Raw genomic sequence first — 18,864 nt, 5'->3', positions numbered from 1 at the left:
GAGGTCAAAACTATTTTCCTACTACTGCTGAGATGTTTTTGTCTTTTTCATCCTTGTTCTCTCATGAGTATACAGTGGAGCTTTCCAGAGGCTTTGTGACAGGCACTAATGTCACAGACTGAATGCACACGCAGATATGAGAACCGGCTGTGTTCCATGAAGCCAGACATTAAAGAGACTTGCAGAAATGTAAAACAATTCTACTTATCTCACTGAAGTTTTTTGTTTTACAAAATATAATTATTTCTCACAAATATGTTTATGCTAAATTTGTCTTTTTAGAATCAGCTTAGTATTACAACAATGATTTGGGCGAAATGTTTCTGTAACAGAAATTTTGTTTCTAATTATGTGATATGAATTAATTTTATAACTAAAAGGTAATGGATTATTTATAAACAATTACTTAAAAATTTTCTATTTTAATTTTAAAATATATCTATATACACAAAAGGTCTTTGGGGCTCTCACTCTTTACAAGAATAAAGGGGTCCTAAGATTTTAAAAAAAGGTAGAGAATTGCTGCACTAAACTAATCATGACCCTCAAAAACACTGCTGCCCATAGTTTGCAAAACATTGGTGTTCCTTTCATGACCTGTGAGGACAGAGTGGTTGGAAACCAGAACGAAAAGTTAATTTCAGGCTTAATGTGCAGTAAAACACTAGAGTCCATGAAGGTTCTATTCTGACCCATTTCAAACCCGTCTCAGGTCCATCACCGGTCCTAGGGGAAGACAAGGGAATACCGCTGACATGAGCAGGAGTCTCACAAAGATGGGAGGGAACTGCTCGGATAACTGCTGGCTTTCTCTTTCAAAGCTTACAGCTACTGCTCTGCTTGACTAAAACTCAGTTAAGTCTAGTCACATAAGGGAGTCCAATCATGTAAGGGAGTCATTCTCGACCCTGGCTGCATATTGGAAGCATCTGGGAGATGTTAAAAAATTACCCCGATGGGCTCTACTCCAGACCAATTAATCAACATTTTCTGGAGGTGGGCATTGGTACTGGTACTGTTTTTCCCCCCCTTTTTATTGAGGTGTAACTTGCATCAGAAGCAGAAATCTTAATAATTTAATGATTTTTAATAAACATGTATTACCTCCATGTAACCATAACCACCACCCAGATCAAGAGGTAGGGCATTTTCAATTCACCAGCAGGCTCCTTCATGCCTCCTCCCAGTTAATACTCTTCTCCAAAGGTAACCATTATTCTAATATTTGCCACCATAGATTAGTTTTTGCTGATTTTGCACTTCAAATAAAGGGAATCACACAGTAGTTTATTCTTTTGTGTCTGGCTTTTTTTTGCCCAATGTTATGGCCATATTAATTCATATTATTAGGTAGCGAAGTAATGCATTCTTGTTTGCATGGCTGTGTAGTGTTCCACTGTAGAAACAGACCATGATTTATTTACCATTCTATACTTGCTGGATTTGGCTGGTTCCCTCACACTGCTTTTCTTTTTTTTGAGACGGTTGCCAAGGCTGGAGTGCAGTGACACGATCTCGGGTCACTGCAACCTCTGCCTCCCAGGCTCAAGCAATTCTCCTGCCTCAGCCTCCTGAGTACCTGGGATTACAGACGCCTGCCAACACGCCTAATTTTTGTATTTTTAGTAGAGTTGGGGTTTTGCCATGTTGGCCAGGCTGGTCTCCAACACCTGACCTCAGTGATCCACCTGCCTCAACCTCCCTAAGTGCTCGGATTACAGGTGTGAACCACTACGTCCAGTCCCCTCATACTGCTCTTAAGTGTGGTGACATGCTCTCACCATAATAAAACAGGAACTGAGACAAACTAGGGAACAGGAAAAGCAGATTCATGTTATCTATCTCATGCTTACTGGGTAAGGATATGGTTATTGTCCCCTTCCCAGCTCCTCCTCTGAATCTATTCTCCATTCACCAGTTAGAATGACTTAAAAAACAGAAATCAGGCTATGTCACTCTTTTCCTTCAAGACTCCCAACAGCTTGATCCCAAAGTGCCTCAAACTCATCACACTTATATTTAAGTCCACACTTCCTACACTGACCTACAAAGCCTTTCACAATCTGAGCCCGGTCTCTCCAGGCTAACCTGGGACCACATTCTCTCGTTTGGTATGCTCTAAGGCCAATGCCAGTCTTCTCTCTGTTCTTAGGACACACCAAGCTCCTTCCCACCTTATGGTCTTTGCCTCACCTGCTTTATACTTAGATCCCAACAGCCTCTCTCTGAGAGGCCTTCCTTGACCACCCAGTGTGAACTAGTCATCCCTTTGCATTCTAGAATACATTATCTTAATTCTCTGCATAGCACTCATCAAATCACATTTCCTTATTTATTTGCTTAGTCACCTCACCATGCCTCTAAAAATGTAAGCTCTTTGAGAAAGAATCTTACCATTACTTCATCACCAGTGCCTAGAAAAATACCTGGTACACAATGAGTCCTCAACAAATATTTGTGTCTTAGACATAAATCTGATGGCACAAGTACTAAATGTACCCTCCCCCAAAACTAAGGATTTGAATTCTGGGCCCCTCAGGATAAACAGGAGGAAGGACACCATTGCCCTTTGCAAATTACAATATAAATGCCTCTCTGGAGGAACTTCTTGATTATACTGACACTGATTTTTTTTTAAAGTCTGCTATATGGTAATGCAATATTGGATTTATCCTGTTCATTAACAATTAATACTTCAGAACATTTACAATATTCATTGAATATAATCTAAGAGAAGGTCAACTGACATTTTTTACTTCTCTATTAATAAGAGAGATGGTCAAATTAATTTATGGCCAAAATTATAATGGCAAAAATGTATAAATAAATACGTGCTTGGTGTTAGTATGGTTACATACAGTTCAGTTTTTGGTGTAAAGTTCTTTGGCTGCAAGAAAGAACATGTGGTTTACTTCACTAATAGAAATATCTCTTAATGCTGGAATGGCCTCCTCTTGGTATTTCTTCTGCTGTTGATTTTTAGCATAGTTATCTGTAAGAAAAGACCAAAAAGTTCTGTTTACCCAAGCAATTTCTTCTACAGTCTCTGTGTCTGATGGAGACCCACCACATAGTTTACTAGGCCGATGTTTGGATAGTGACAAACATCATGTTTAACATAATTAAATGATAAATCCTGTCTTTAGAAGAAATGTCCCTATTAAAATAAAAACATAATTGGTAAAGTATTTTTTTCATCTCTAACTTGGAAAGAAATTAGTATTTTAATCAACTGTACAATGATGATTAAAGTCTCATTTGCACATTTCTCATGGGAACAGAATTATATCCAGGCCTTGAAAATGTATTTAAATCAACACCACAAAACTATTAAATCATTTGGTATAAATATTCATGCAAACTTAACAATTTCCCCTCTTTGCACAAATTATCTATTTGCTGCCAATTCCTAAGAATGCATGGAATGCAGTGTATTAGAAAGACATTTAAAAATAATAGAATTGATTTTCGAAATAAATTGTAGAGGCTAATAAAGGTTTTGAAAAGTTGAAAAATCATACCAGGGAACTTAAAAAATACCTTACTTTCTAGAATTTAACCAAGCTCAGGAGTCTGATTTATTTTCATCTTTAGACTTGAAAGAACTTAAAAAAAAAATAAAACCAGAAGAATGTGTTGTGGCTCTTTTATCCACCTAATTGGAATAAGGAGTACACAACGATCCTTAGGAGGATACACACCCCCAAAGTCCTTTTTCTGAACAAGGTCTGCATGTACTATTTGCTATCTCTTGATCAACAGTGTCTGTTCAGGATAAAAGAAGTTTCTCTCAGGCAAAGTTAATGGGAACATATTATAGACACATATAGTATATACTTGTCATTTTATAGGAACATACGCCTGCTAACCAGTGTTATAATTCATTATAATTTATTTCCTCCATGAATATAGCTAGTGCATATTCATCAGAACTTAATTCCTTCATGCAAATATTTCCTTTTGTATAAGTTTGTATTTATTTCTGTTAGTAGCTTCTTTTTACTGTCCCAATGTGTGTATACGTGTGTTCTCTTTTAGGATGGCGTTTCATTCTTGTCGCCCAAGCTGGAGTACAGTGGCGCGATCTTGGCTCACTGCAACCTCTGCCTCCTGGGTTCAAGAGATTCTCCTGCCTCAGCCTCCCAAGTAGCTGGGGTTACAGGAATGCACCACGACCGTGTTATGCAGCCTGTTCTTTGTTGCTTTTCTGGGTAAAAGTGCTAATACTCTACTCTTTCATTGCCCCAGCACTTTCCTTTTATATAAAGTTACCTGTGATTGTATGAATGGAGTCAAGTGGAGAGGTACTCATCATGTTAATCCCAAACAAGAGCACGTAGGCAATTACTATAGTAATAAGGAGGTAGACAGGTAATGCAACTGCCCAGTATCTGCCAAAGAGAATATTAAAGTACATAATAGACACTTTAAAAAAGCTGTAATTCTCAAGAGTCAGTCACAAAGCCAACACGTTTTTTAAATTTAAATTTTATAAAGTTATACGTGTACATAGAGACAAATAGTTTCACTTATAATGAAAAAGTGCAGTCCTCTATCCCACCATCTCAACCTTGGAGTCTCATTCTCCAAAAAGAAATGCTTTGAGCACTTGAGCTGTCTTCTGGTACCTACCTCCTCATTGTTACAAAACATGCGCATAGTACTATTTCTTCATTTTTTCCATTACAGACATTTTCTCTAGACTTGCTAATATGGAGATGAGGAATTAACCTCCTCCTATCCTCTTCTCTTCTATACTTACATCACAATTTCTCATTATAGCAGCAGGTTTTAGAAGTAATTGTAACTATATAAACAAGTTTGTAATGAAGATCTCAGTGCATTATTATTATATATTTTCTTGCACAACATTTTGGGTTTTTTTCTAGAATAATTACATCTTTTTGTCCGTTCACTTGGTTTTCCATGTGTCCACCAATACCAGAGCCTCAAATTCTCTGACAGGACTCTATTATGCCTCTCAGTATCATTATGTACATGGAGTGCTATTTATTTATTTTTTTTGAGAAAGCATTTCCCTCTGTCACCCAGGCTGGAGTGCAATGGCACAATCACGGCTCACTAGCCTCAACCTCCTGAGCTCACTTCAGCCCTGCAAGTAGCTGGGACTATAGGCACACACCACCACGCCTGGCTAATTTTTAATTTTTTTTGTAGAAATGGGGTCTTAAGATGTTGGCCAGGTTTTGTTTTGTTTTGTTTAATGATTTGTTCTCTATTATTTTCTCTTTCTGGAACTTCTAATAGTTAGATTTTTAACCATTATACTTTCTTCTGTGTTCAATTTTTTTGTTCTAATTTCTAGAGATTACCTTTATTTTCCAATCTTTCAATTAAAATTTTAATTATCATGTTTACAATTTCCAAATACAATAATTTCCTGAACATTCCTTTTCCATAGCATTTTCTTCTTGTTTCATAGTTATAATTCTTTCTTACCTCTTTGAGAATTTTATGTTATTTAAAATTTTTTTTCTGTTTCCTGCATTATCTCTATTTCCTTCAAATTCCCTTTACTTTTCTGCTTTTTCAATTCATGCTAGAGGCTTTATTTTAATGTCTGGTAACTTAGAGTAGTCCATTCATATTTAAAAATGAAGTGCTAACAAGTGAGTTGGAGCACTATCTGTATGTGGGCAGGGATGGTCAACTGGTGAGCCTCACTCTAAGAGACTTGGCCACTTTACTGGGGTCCTCTAAATGTCAGAAATTATAGATCCTTTCTTTTGGGCTGGTCAGCTTCCTCAGGAAATAACTATCTATCTTTTTCTGTAAGGAGTAGGGTCTATAAGCCTGGAAGTCCCAAGAGGGAAGATGGAGGAGGATGTAAACCTTCTCATTAAGCCATGCAGATTTCACTTACTTCCCTGTTTTCAGTAAGATGCCTCATTCCCACACTCAGACTAAGAAGCCCCCATGCTAGAGACTCTTACTCAACCTTGCCAGAGAGTAAAACTCCTGTTTTCTGCAGGGGAGGGCAGGGCAGGTCTCCCAGCTTTGAGGGATGAGAGAGGGAGACTTCAAGGCTGAAGCCTTTAAACATGTTTTCAGTCTAACCCAGAATTAAAGAGCTACCTGGTACCCCAATGTCTGAGCTATTCTGGAGTTCTAGGGCACAAATATTCTTGCTGGCTTCACTACTTCAGCAATGTGAAAATCACAGAAACAAAGGCAGTTACTTCTCACCTATCACAATCCACTTTCCAAAATGTGGTTGATAACTCTTTTCTGCTATCCTATTGTTTCTGTGGTTTATATCTTGTTTTTTTTTTTGTTTTGTTTTGTTTTTTTCCTGTAGGGTCATTTTAAAAAGATTTTTGGAGGAAATGGATGGAGATAAACATGCATGTTCATGCTACCATCTTTAATTAGAGAGGTATCAATAGCGATCTTTAAAAAGCTTTCAATTTCGATATGGCTATTGATGAATTTTAGGAGAATAAATATTTAAGATTTGGATAGGTTTAAGAAAGGATATGATTCCTCAAAATAGCATTAATTATATCCTCGTTTAAGAAATACATTAAACTTACTTTTGAGGCCAATAGGTTAAACCTAAAGAGTTTAGCCAAGATTCAGGAATAAAGGCCCACACGAGGTAAAGTACTGTAGAAAAGAAAAGAAAAAAAAAAGAAAAAAAAAGAGGGACGAGTCAGTAAGACATATATCTAATATATTAATCTATTAAGATTCAGATAAAACAGAAAGCTCTTTTGAAGTGTCCCTGATTCACAAATGATTTTTTCCTCCTCTCAGTTCTTCTAGCTCCTTCTTTGTACAATTCTTATAATACTTATAATTACTGTATAAGTCATTTTTTTAATATCTTAACTTTCACACTATATTTTAAGCAATTCAAGGACACAAATCACGACCTAGCAATTGTTGTAATCCTTATTACCTAGCAATTTGCTTTATGTGCAGTAAGTGTTCAATACTTCATCCCCACAAGGTTGAAGTAATTATAGACATTTAGTTGCTCAAAGGGAAATTTACCTATCCTAGTTCTCATCCACCACATGTTGAGCTTCTGCCTTATCTCCCAGAGTACAATGTTATTTTCCTTAATCCCAAATCTCTGCAGCACTCTTTACTGTTATCCCACCATAACAACAACAATGGCTAAGTTCTGACCACTCACTGGGTTAAGCACAGTTCCAAGCATTCTGTACCCATTATTTAAGATAATCTTCCAAGACAATCCTCTGAGGCAAGTACGCAATTTTAACTGATGAGGAAATGGAAGCTTAGAAAGGATTCATCACCTACCCAAGGTAAGCGGCAGAGACAAATTTTAACTACCTACTACATCAGTGATGATGCATTCTTTTCTTAATAAATATGTATTACAGAATTCTGTATGTCAGGAGTGTGAGACACAATATTGAGTCCAAAAGAGATGGCTTCTGCCCTCCCTAAACTTAATATCTAGTGGTGAATAGAGAAAATTGATATTTCCACTACATTGTGATAAGTGCTCATGAATGAGTAATAAAAGATGACGGTGGCTCACGCCTGTAAGCCCAGCACTTTGGAAGGCCGAGGCGGGCAGATCACGAGGTCAGGAGATCGAGACCATCCTGGCTAACATGGTGAAACCCCATCTCTACTAAAAAACACAAAAAGCCAGGCGTGGTGGCGGGCGCCTGTAGTCCCAGTTACTCGGGAGGCTGAGGCAGGAAAATGGCGTGAACACGAGAGGCGGAGCTTGCAGTGAGCCGAGATCGCGCCACTGCACCTCCAGCCTAGGCGGCAGAGCGAGACTCCGTCTCAAAAAAAAAAAAAATAAAATAAATAAAATAAATAAATAAATAAATGACACAGAAGCACATTAAAAGGCCCTCCTTCCACTCCGTATCCTCCTTCCCCTTGCTTAATTTCTCCCCATGGTACTTTATCACCTGATACTGTATACGTTTTTCTTATTTAATTTGTCCATTGACTATCTCCCCCCAGCGTTAGAATAAAAACTCTATGAAAGCAGGGCATTTTTGGCTGTTTTGGTCCTTCCTAGCCTGTAACAGTGCCTGGCACATGGTAAGCACCAATAAATACTTGAATTACTTTTTGGTTGTGTGTATCATGGAATTTAATTTTTTTTTTTTTTTGAGACAGAGTTTCGCTCTTGTTGCCCAGGCTGGAGTGCAATGGTTCGATCACCGCAACCTCCCCCTCCCAGGTTCAAGCGATTCTCCTGCCTCAGCCTCCCAGAGTAGCTGGGATTACAGGCATGCGCCACCATGCCCTGCTAATTTTGTATTTTTAGTAGAGACGGGGTTTTTCCATGTTGGTCAGGCTGGTCTCAAACTCCCGACCTCAGGTGATATGCCTGCCTCGGCCACCCAAAGTGCTGGGATTACAGGCGTGAGCCACTGCGCTGGCCAGAATTTAAGTCTTAAAGTGATTGCTTTTATTTATTCATATAGCTTCTAATCCTTGATACATTCTTTGAACAAGGATTTACGAAAGTTGCTAACAATAACATCAGTAGCTAACACTTAAGTCCTTAACCGTTCCTAGGCATTATTTTACATGCTTTACATAAATTACCCCGGTTAATCCTCACAACAGTCAGAAGAGGCAGCAGAGTGAAGTCAGTCGGTGTATTTGGGTTCAAATTTAGAGGCCTATCATTTAGTAGCTTTGCAATCTTGAGTAAGTTACTGAAACCACAGGATGCTCATCTTTAAAGGACAATAATAACAGAACCTACCCCATAGAACTGTTTCATGTGTCATAAGCATTTAATAACCATCATTATCACTAACCTTTTACAGATAAGGAACCTGAGGTTCAAAAAATTTGCTGAGCGTCCCAGCTCACATGGGTAATCTGTGGAGGAGTCAGAATTTGAACTCAGTTGTAACTTCTTCACTTCATTTCAGTTGTAACAGCCTGGCCATTACATTCATCTGCAAGCTGTACTGATGGTGCAGGCTGATATATTTTAGTTAGGGTTCAGAAGTACTACCACTCCTCCACTTTCCTAGTTTCCAAAGAGTTGCAAAACGCTGGATCAGGGGCACTCAATTTTCTCCCTCTTGTGTGCCTCAAAATTCCCAAATCCTTTTGGGGAGAGACTTGGGGCTTGCTGTGTGACTGAGCATACTAGTGTCTCAGTGAGCGTCAGTCTCCGTATCTGTAAAACGGAACGTTATGGGGATTAAGGGAGATCCAGGACGAAAAGGACACACCTTTCAACCTGACTTCTCTGGGCTACTTCTTTTGTTCCCCAGATCCCCACAGGGCACACTGGTGCCATACCAAGCTCCTCGGGTCCAAACCCTCTCACGCCCTCATTCACGGCCTTTCCACGTCGTCCCTCTCTCCTACTCTTTTCTAACCAGCATCAGTGCCGGGGGAAAGGCCTCTGTAAAAGCCTTGATTTTCCAGTCTGGTTTCAATGTCTCTCCACCGTGCTCCCCTGACACTGAGCACTAACTGTAGATTTACTCATCTGTCTCCTCCACAAGACCACGACCTCCTTAAGGGCAGGGACCAGGCTTTATTCACTTTGCCATCGCGTCTGGCGCTGTATAAATATTTGTAGAGACTAAAACCTCCTAGGCTAGTGCTGGCACACAGAACACTCAACAAACACGAGTTCCCTTCAGATTCTCTTAAAAAGAGACATAGGGAGAAAGAATCAACAGTTCATGTGTACACAGTCTAACCAATGGATTCTTCCCTTGTCACTGAACGCCAGAAAAAGCCCCTGGCCATCCATCAGGAAAGTACTTACTGAAGCCAAACTGGGAGCTTAAGAAAAGAACAAAGCCATAAATCGCTCTTTCTGGCAATGGCGACGGTGAATTTTCCACCATTTTTCCTGGGGCTTTAGACAACCTGTGGAAAAGGAACACAATCAGCCATCAGCGAGGTGCTCCCAGGCACCATTGGTCCATTCTCGCCCCATCGCTCCGCCGCGGGCACGGCCCCCGCCGCACAGAACCGCCTCCCGCGCCCCCGTCCGCAACCCGCGCCCCCGCCTCGCGCGCACACAGGCACCCAGGCTGGCGCGCGCCCCGCAACAGAAGGGGTGGCGGGGGATAGGGCAGCGAGAGGGGCTCGGGGGGACAGAGGCGCGCTCCAGCTCTGCCAGCGTGGTCTCCCTGTGGGAGGGGAGGGCAGGGAACAAGGCTCGCGCGGCGCCCACCAGCACGCGGGCCTGCTGGGTCGCGGCGCCCAGGCCCCGGGCCCTGCCCACTCGTGGAGATTTATATTTCTCATTCGAGGCAGGGTATGGGGGGGCCCTCGACCTCGGGTCCTTCGTACGCCCACCCGGGCCCCTCTCGACACCTCGGCCACCTCAGCGCTGAGTTCTCTGCGCAAGGGCCGACCAGGCGCCGCAGTGGGGGAGAAAAGAGGAAAACCTGAGGGAAAGGCCTAGGCGCAACGACACCCCCCACCTTGGCGCAGGCGCACGAGGACCCTCCCTGGGTGGGAGCCGGGCGGCACGAGGCCGGCGTGATCCCGCGAATCGCCACGGCGAAGGAGGGGGCGGTGGGGTGCGACTGCGCAGGCGCGCTGCCCGCCCACGTGATGCACCTCCCTTCAGCGCAGCCGCCCACTCCCTCCCGCCGTCGGCTGACGTGGAGGGCCGGAGGTGCCGGCTGCGGCGGCAGCGGCGGCGGAGGCTGCTGCCTGCGCCGAGGCTCGCGGGCGGCGGGCCCGGGTGAGTGCACACCCGGCGCGCGGCCGGGCTCCCGGATGTCACCTTGTCCCGCTGCAGCCGAGATGCCGGGGGAGTGGGGCATTCCACACCCCCTCCGTGGGTGTGTGGTGAGTGTGGGTGTGTGCGCGTCACCCCGCGTTCTTCGCTGCGGTGCCCGCTGTGTGTCTGCATGGGTTGGGGCCCCGCGCAATGAGGGGGTGTGGCCGCTATTGCCTGCCCCAGTGGGTTTGTCCCCTTGGTCTGGTGCCCTTTTGCGAGCGAGGCCCTGGGATGCCGGAGCGAGGGTGGGAGTAGTCGCTTTGTGCGCATTCCCCCGCTGCCCGTGCCTCGGCCGGTGCGTGGCTGACACCCCCTGCTGGGTGGAGGGGCCCGCGCTCGCGTGTCGCCTCGTGGCCCCCTTTGTGTCGGTGTCCGCGCTCCCTGGCGGCTGCGGGGGCGCTTTCGGCCTCGCGGGTGGCCCCCCCTTTGTGTCACTGCCCATGTCTGTGGGCTGCGCGTTCCCCAGCGCGCGTGGCCGCGCCTCCTGTAATCGCGACCCCCGCCTAGAGCCTTGCTCGCGCGAGTGTGCGTCCTCGCGTGTCTCCGAGTGTCCCCAGAGTGTCTGCGCATGGGTTCTGTCGAGTGCGTGATCTCATGTGTGCGGGTTTAGTTTTGTCGAGTGGGTATCTCTTGTGTGCGGGTTTCGTTGGTGCGTGTTCGTGAACGTTCGTGCACATCCCTTGCTGTGTGTGCGTGTGTTCACGACTCTGTTGTCACCTGTTTTCGTGTGAACTGGCAGTCCAGTCCAGGGCCTGTCCCTACGGAACGGACCCAGGAGGGGGGTAACCTCGCCGCTCCCCTCGCCCCCGCGCCTCTTTCTGAGCATCTTCCCCCACAGACGCTAAAGGGAAGGGGGGTGGACAGGATCGAGTCTGGCGAGTTGCTCCGCAGTGTTGACGCTGCCAGTTGCTCCGCAGTGTTGACGCTGCCAGTGTGGCTTCTTCAGCCAGCCTGTTCAGGGCACAGAATAGAGGGATCAAAGATAAAAAATGGAGCCGAGACAGGTGAATTTGGGCTGGTACCAGTTCGCCGTGCCTTTTCAAACAGAGGCGCCCTGGACGTCAGAACCCCCTCAGTTGCAGAGACCTTTCAAAATATATGCACACGCCTGCTGGGCGATGCTGTCCTTAGCCGTTCTTGATGATATTTAATGGTTTATAGAGTATTTTATGGCATTCACCTAAATCTCTTTCCATTTTGCCCAACATCCTGGCGAGGGAAACGAGGTAGAAATCTTACAGATTTTACTCCTGCGGAGGGAGCGTTTTCCTTATAACTACGACTCTAGTTACGACATTTTTTTGTTGCAAGAAATTTGCGATTTATGCTAAGGAAAATGGGATATATTATAAGGATACCTAGGGTAAGAAACTTCAAACCCATTAGGGAACCAGCTACTGCTCCGTTTGCTCAAGGTTTCATGCTCTGCCGCAAGGGCTGCGTTTTGGTGCCTTTGTTCTGCCCAATTTTCTTATTGTCTAATTTTCCTTTTTTTTTTTTTAATTTTTGAAATATTTCAAATATCAGATACAGAGGGGGGAGCTAACCAATCCGTGATTCAGATTTTACAGACGTGATTATTTAATATTTTGCCAAATTTACTTCAGATTTTTTTTTAAAGAAATAAAATTGCTCTCAGTTCCTTCCCCTCCTTTTCTAGAGATAGCCACTGCGTTGAGGTTTGTGTATATCTTTACTCTGCATATTTTATACTTTGATCATGGTGAATCCACACACAATATATTCTATTGTTTTTAAACTTTAATGGTATTAAAATATACATGCCTTTTTGCAACTTGCTTTTTTTTTTTTTTGCTCAGCATCATATTTTGAGGTTGATGTATGAACAAATTGAATAACTGTGATATCTTTGGTTCATTCATTTTAATTGCTGGTATAGAATTGCATTGTATGAATATACCATATTTATTTATACATTCCGCTGTTGATAGACTTTGAACTTGTTTCGGTTTTTGACTCTTAAAAACAGTCCTGCAATAAATATCTTTGTACTTGTCTGCTTGTGCACACATTTGGAAGTTTTCTGTAGGAAATACAACTAAGTAGTAGATTTGCTGGATTGTAGGCTATGTGCATCTTCAACTTAACCAAATATCACAGAAGCTCTCGAAGTGGTTGTACCAATTTTCACTGTCACTGGTGTTGAGTGAGAACACCATTTCCTCACAATCCTGCTAACACTTTATATGTTATTAGACTTTACATTTTTGCCGTCTCTTTACTGACCAGCTTCCTTACGACTTTTGGTTGCTGCTAAATTTGCTCGTAGCCACCTTGGCTTCTTTTGTAGCCCTGTGTCAGCCTATGGATTTATCTCTTGCAGCTAATTGGCTTAGTCTTTATCTCCTTTGGTTCTCATAAGAGTAATTCCAATGAACATTTATTGTATACCTAATGCATGTCAGTTCCTATGGTTGATGTATAGATAGAATTTTCATGATATGTTAAATATGTACCTCTTTAGTGGCAGATGAGGTGATTTAATTATAAGTATTTTTTTCATATGATGAATGTTTAAAAAAATTTTTCTTTTCCTCTCCATTTTATTGTAGTATTTGATAAATTCAAAATATATGTAAAACATATGCAAGCTGTATAGCAAAACAATAAAATGAACATCTATGAATTCACCACTCAATCTAATTATCAAAATGACCAATATTGAATGTGCTTACTTCCAGAGGTGACTACTATCCTGAATTGTGTATATCATGCCTTGTTTTTAAAAATGATTTTATCAGATATGTATACATCCCTCAAAAATGTATTGTATGGTTTCTGTTGTTTTTGAGTGGAAAAAATCATATTGGGTATAGTTTTCTGGGACTTGCTTATTTCACTTGATGTTATGTTTCTGAGTTACCAATATTGGGTATAGATGTAAGTCATTAATTTTCACTGCTGTGTAATATTCCATGTGTGAATATAACACAGTGTGTGCATTCTTCTGTTGATGGGCATTTTGGTTGTTTCTCGGTTTTGCTGTTATGAAGATTCTTGTACATACTTTTTGGTTCACAGTTGTAAGAATTTCTCTAATTTTCACACTGGGGTATATGAGCCCCAGAGTAGTAATGAAGATTTGCTAAGGAGTGTGTGGGTACAAATAATGTTAATGAATCAGTTTCTAGATCATTACATTCCATAGGTACACTTTCCTAAAATTGGTAATGCCTGCGGCTTCCTGCTAGTGCTACTTTCTCACCTTATGTTTCTGACGTTGCACTTTACATAAGAAAGGCAAACCACAGGTTCTTGTGGAATCTTGCTGTGGCACTGCCCTAAGTGGGAAAATTCCCTTGGGGAGAACAAAGGGATAATTTTTTTTTTTTTTTTGAGTGGAGTTTTGCTCTTTTTGCCCAGGCTGGAGTTTAATGGCACGATCTCAGTTCACTGCAACCTCTGCCACCCAAGTTCAAGTGATTCTCTTGCCTCAGCCTCCCAAGTAGCTGGGATTACAGGCGCACACCACCACACCCAGCTAATTTTGTATTTTTAGTAGAGACGGGATTTCACCATGTTGGCTAGGCACGTGTTGAACTCCTGACCTCAGGTGATCTACCCGACTTGGCCTCCCAAAGTGCTGGGATTACAGGCTTAAGCCACTGTGCCCGGCCTACAAAGGGATACTTTAAAATGTTAGGGAAAGCCTCTTTTAATCCTGGCACTTCCCCATCCATTTCCTTAAGAGATACATTTCCAATAAAGTTTCATTTTTTATATTATCAGGGTATATTTTTTGGCCAACCATATGCTGGTAATAATTATACATTTAAAAGAATGAGATATCAGTTTTACTTTAAAATGTTACTGTGATATTCTAGAAAGTCAAATTCACCCTTTGCAATTATTTAATCTAATAGTGATATTTTTAAAATGTCACCTTAATGGGTAAAGGGTATGTAATTTTAAAAAGCACTTTTAGTGGTTGGTGAGCAAAAAAAAAAAAAAGGGAGGGGGATGTTGGAATACCACCATGTTAATTTGTTCAGCAGCAAAAGCAAAAGAAAAGAGAAAGAAATACTGCCATACCACTATAGTAAGCTGTTTGTTAGAAATGGGATTGCTAGATCAAGAGGTATGAATGATCAGCTTTACAAAATAATGTCAGATTGCTTTCTGAAGGGGTGGTATCAGTTTGTACTTTGGCCAGCAGTTTTGTCTGTTTATATACTTTGATCAACAGTGTGTAAGAGTTACAGTTGATCTACAACCTCTCCAACACTTGTTATTGTCAGACTTAGTATTTGCCAATGGAATGGGTATGAAATGATGCATTGTGGTTTTAATTTGCATTTTTTTGTTATTAATGAGATTGAGCATCTTTTGTATGTTTATGAACTGTCTTTGTTTCCTTTTTATGAAATATCTAGTTATATATTTTACCCTTTGTTCTGATGAGTTGTCTTTTAAAAAGGATAAACTGGTAACATTGATTATGTGCATTGTAAATATCTTCTGGTTTGTGGCCTGTCTTTCTACTCTTTATGGTATATTTTGGTGAATAGAAGTTCTTAATCTTATCATAATCTAATTGGAACCTTTCTTGCCTTGGGCTTATAAAGACATTCCTCTATTTCTTTTTAGAGGTTTTAAAATGATATCTTTCGCAATTAAGTTCGTAATTCATCCGGAATTGATTTTTGTGTATGTTGTGAGATAGTGATCCACATTCATTTTTCCTGTGTGGTTCTAATTATCACCAGTGATCTGCTGTGCCATCCTTTTACATGTTTAGTTACTACCTTCATGGGTCTGTTTTTGGCTTGCCTTTCTGTGTCACTTGTCACCTTGTCTGTCTCTGTGTTCATACCACACTGTCTTAATCATTAATACTATAGTTTTACTTGAAATCTTGGTATCTGGGAAGGACTTTAATCTCACCTGTTTTTGGTCATTTGTTCTTAATAATTAACTTGTTACATGACATGAATAACCCTTTGGGTATTAATTGGAATTAATTGAATCAGTTTGGGGGAGAATCAAAATCTTTAAGATTTTGATCCTTTTTATCTAAGAATATGGTATGTATCTCTATTTATGTAAGGTTTTAGTGTAGTTTTATGATTTTCTCCATAGAGATCTACTTTTTATATGTTGATTCTGATGTTATTGTTTTTGTTGCTATTATAAATGGTGGTACTCTTAAAGATTCTATTTTAACTTATTTATTGTTAGTAAATATTTTAACTTATTTATTGTTAAATAGAAATTTAATGAATTTTTTAAAATATTGACCCTTTAGTCATCCACTTGATAAACTTACTACTAATTTTTTTTCTGAAATTCCTTTGGGTTTTCTGTGTGGATAATTATATCACTTGCAAATAGTGACAGTTTTAGTTCTTTAATTCTAGTTATTTTTGCTTTTAATTTATTCATTTTTTTGGTCTTAAATGTGCTGGCATACTTTATACTTACGTTCAATGGAAGTGATTAGGGTTGTTCGTTAGAAGCGATTAGAGTGGGCATAGAGGTCTTGTTCTCAATTTTAAGGAGAATATTTCTCCGCTGAGAATTACATTTGCTATGAATTTTTGTAGATACCTTTGATTAAGTTAGGGATGTCTTTGCAGTTGTCACTTGCTTTTCTGCACTTGTTGAGAATATCTTGTGTCTTTTCTCCTTTAATCTGTTAAATGTAATGAATTCCATTTTGTAGATTTAAAACTTCATTTTCTTTTATATTCTTTCTTGACATAAACCCAAATTGGTCTTTATAGATTGTATTTTTATGAACTACTAGTTTGAATTTGCTCGTATTTTATTTAGATTTTTGTGTCTGTTTGTGACTAGAATCACCTCTCATTTTTCTTTATTGGCTGTCTTATCTGACTTTGGTATTAAAGTTACACTAACTTTATACCATGAGTTAGAGAGTAGTTGCTCTTTTTCTGTTCCCTGGGAGAGTTTGGATTGGAGTGATTTGTTTCTTAAAAGCTTGGTGGAACTTAACTATAAGGTCATTTGGATCTAATGTTTTCTTCATAGAATTTTAGTAGTAATTAGTTGAATAGTCATAGGACTGTTCAGGTATTCTATTTCTTTTAGTCAGTTTTGGTAAGTTTTAGAAATTTGTCCTTTTATCATAATTTTTAAGTTCTTCACATGAAGTTTATAGTTTTTTTTTTTTTTTTTGACATGGAGTCTCTGTCTGTTGCCCAGGCTGGAGTAGTACAATGGTGCCATCTCATTGCAACCTCCGCCTCCCGGGTTCAAGAGATTCTCCTGCCTCAGCCTCCCAAGTAGCTGGGATTACAGGAGTGCGCCACCATGCCTGGCTGATTTTTTTCTATTTTTAGTGGAGACGGAGTTTCACCATGTTGGCCAGACTGCTCACAAGCTCGTGACCTCAAGTGGTCCGCCCACCTCAGCCTCCCAAAGTGCTAGGATTATAGGCGTGAGCCACTGCTCATGGTATGGCATTAATTCTGTTTTTAATATGTTTTATTTGTGTATGTGTTCCCCTTTTCTCATTTTGAATGTTATTTATGTCTGACTTCTCTTTCTTGATCAGTCTTACTAAAAGTTTGTCCGTTTTTTAAATCTTGGCAAAGGATTAACTTTTGGCCTAATTTGTTCTATTATTTGTTTTTTATTTCATTGATCTTTTTTCTCTTTTATTATTTCATTTTACTTTCAGTTTGTTATTTAACTATTTTTCTCACTTAAATTACACACTTAGCATTAATTTTCAACATTCTTATTTCCTAGTATAAGCATGCAAGGCTATAAACTTCTTCAAAGTTCATTTTCGCTTTATCTAACGTAATTTAATTTATAGTATTTGCATTAACTTTCAAATCTAAGTATTTTTTAAATTTCTATTTTGATTTTTTCTTTGACTTATGAGTTTCTTAGACGTTGTAAAATTTTCAAATGTGTCTGTATTGTTTTCCTTTAATTATTGATTTCTTAATTGTGTTGCCAGAGAATGTTTTATCTTTTTAACATCTTTTTTTTTTTTTTTTTTTGCCCTTGCTTTATGGCCTTGTACATAGTGAATTATTAGAACTGTTCTGTGTATTCTTGTGAAGAATATATATTCTGTAATTGTTAAGTGTCTATTAGGTAAAACTTGTTACTTGTGTAGTTCTGGTAGTCTTTATCCTTATTAATTTTGGTTTATCGTATCTTAACTTAGAGAAATGTGTTGCAATATCCTGCCATTACTAGTTTCTAACAGATTTCCTGTAGTTCTAACAATTTTTGTTCTTCTGTATTTTGAGACTTTTATTAGCTACGTGCAAGCTTAACATTGTTTTCCTAGTGGCTCAAACCTTCACTATATTGTGATCTTCTCTAAGTTTGCTTCTTTGTCTTAGAGGCTTTTTGTCTGATCCCATCTTTCTTTTGGTGCTAATTTACCTGGAATGTTCTTTTCCTTCATTTTACTTTGATTTTTTTTTTTTTTTTTTTTTTTTTTTTTTTTTTTTGAGACGGAGTCTCACGCTGTTGCCCAGGCTGGAGTGCAGTGGCGTGATCTCGGCTCACTGCAAGCTCCGCCTCCCAGGTTCCCGCCATTCTCCTGCCTCGGCCTCCTGAGTAGCTGGGACTAAGGCGCCCGCCACCGCGCCCGGCGAATTTTTTGTATTTTTAGTAGAGACGGGATTTCACTGTGGTCTCGATCTCCTGACCTTGTGATCCGCCCGCCTCGGCCTCCCAAAGTGCTGGGATTACAGGCTTGAGCCACCGCGCCCGGCCTACTTTGATTTTTTTAAGTGTCCTTACAGTTTAAATATCTCTTATAAGGGACATATTACTGGATTTTTCTTTTAATCTCACCTGACAACCTCTGTCTTTTTTTTTTTTTTTTTTTTTTGAGACGGAGTCTCACTCTGTCACCCAGGCTGGAGTGCAGTGGCCGGATCTCAGCTCACTGCAAGCTCTGCCTCCCAGGTTTACACCATTCTCCTGCCTCAGCCTCCCGAGTAGCTGGGACTACAGGCGCCCGCCACCTCGCCTGGCTAATTTTTTTGTATTTTTTAGTAGAGATGGGGTTTCATCGTGCTAGCCAGGATGGTCTCGATCTCCTGACCTCGTGATCTGCCCGTCTCGGCCTCCCAAAGTGCTGGGATTACAGGCTTGAGCCACCGCGCCCGGCCGAC

At 40.6% G+C, this 18,864-nt stretch overlaps 2 protein-coding genes across 15 annotated transcripts in view; one reads left to right on the top strand and one right to left on the bottom strand.

Moving 5' to 3' along the window:
• Positions 1-1,053: 1,053 nt before the first annotated feature.
• PIGP (phosphatidylinositol glycan anchor biosynthesis class P) lies at positions 1,054-14,773 on the bottom strand. Of its 12 annotated transcripts, none has more exons than XM_077995768.1 (6): positions 10,431-14,773; positions 9,764-9,867; positions 8,790-9,160; positions 6,555-6,627; positions 4,273-4,391; positions 1,054-2,992 (listed from the first exon to the last, which is right to left on the bottom strand). In XM_077995768.1, the coding sequence occupies exons 1-2, from the start codon at positions 11,175-11,177 to the stop codon at positions 9,859-9,861; spliced, it is 756 nt and encodes a 251-aa protein (XP_077851894.1). In that variant the 5' UTR covers positions 11,178-14,773; the 3' UTR covers positions 1,054-2,992; positions 4,273-4,391; positions 6,555-6,627; positions 8,790-9,160; positions 9,764-9,858. The 12 variants fall into 12 exon arrangements, with proteins under 12 accessions (XP_077851894.1, XP_077851895.1, XP_077851889.1 ...); XM_077995769.1 differs by having other exon boundaries at positions 8,790-8,853; XM_077995763.1 differs by lacking the exon at positions 8,790-9,160 and having other exon boundaries at positions 10,395-14,773.
• Positions 10,601-18,864, top strand: part of TTC3 (tetratricopeptide repeat domain 3) — a 120,068-nt gene continuing 111,804 nt past the window's right edge. For 2 of the 3 annotated variants that reach the window (XM_077995759.1, XM_015132904.3), the window contains exon 1: positions 10,601-10,696. The gene's annotated coding sequence lies outside the window, so the exon portion shown is untranslated. Of the gene's footprint in view, positions 10,804-18,864 lie in introns of all 3 variants that reach the window. The other variant, XM_077995760.1, reaches the window with a different exon arrangement.

Source organism: Macaca mulatta, chromosome 3 (assembly GCF_049350105.2).
Source record: "Macaca mulatta isolate MMU2019108-1 chromosome 3, T2T-MMU8v2.0, whole genome shotgun sequence".
In the NCBI taxonomy this organism is placed as follows: Eukaryota; Metazoa; Chordata; class Mammalia; order Primates; family Cercopithecidae; genus Macaca; species Macaca mulatta.
This window is presented reverse-complemented; position numbering and strand designations above follow the sequence as displayed.

What these genes read in the sequence shown, in the direction of transcription:
- PIGP (XM_077995763.1), bottom strand. Translation starts at nt 11,177, where the DNA reads ATGGGCAGTGACACAAAGGGGGGGCCACCCGCGAGGCCGAAAGCGCCC.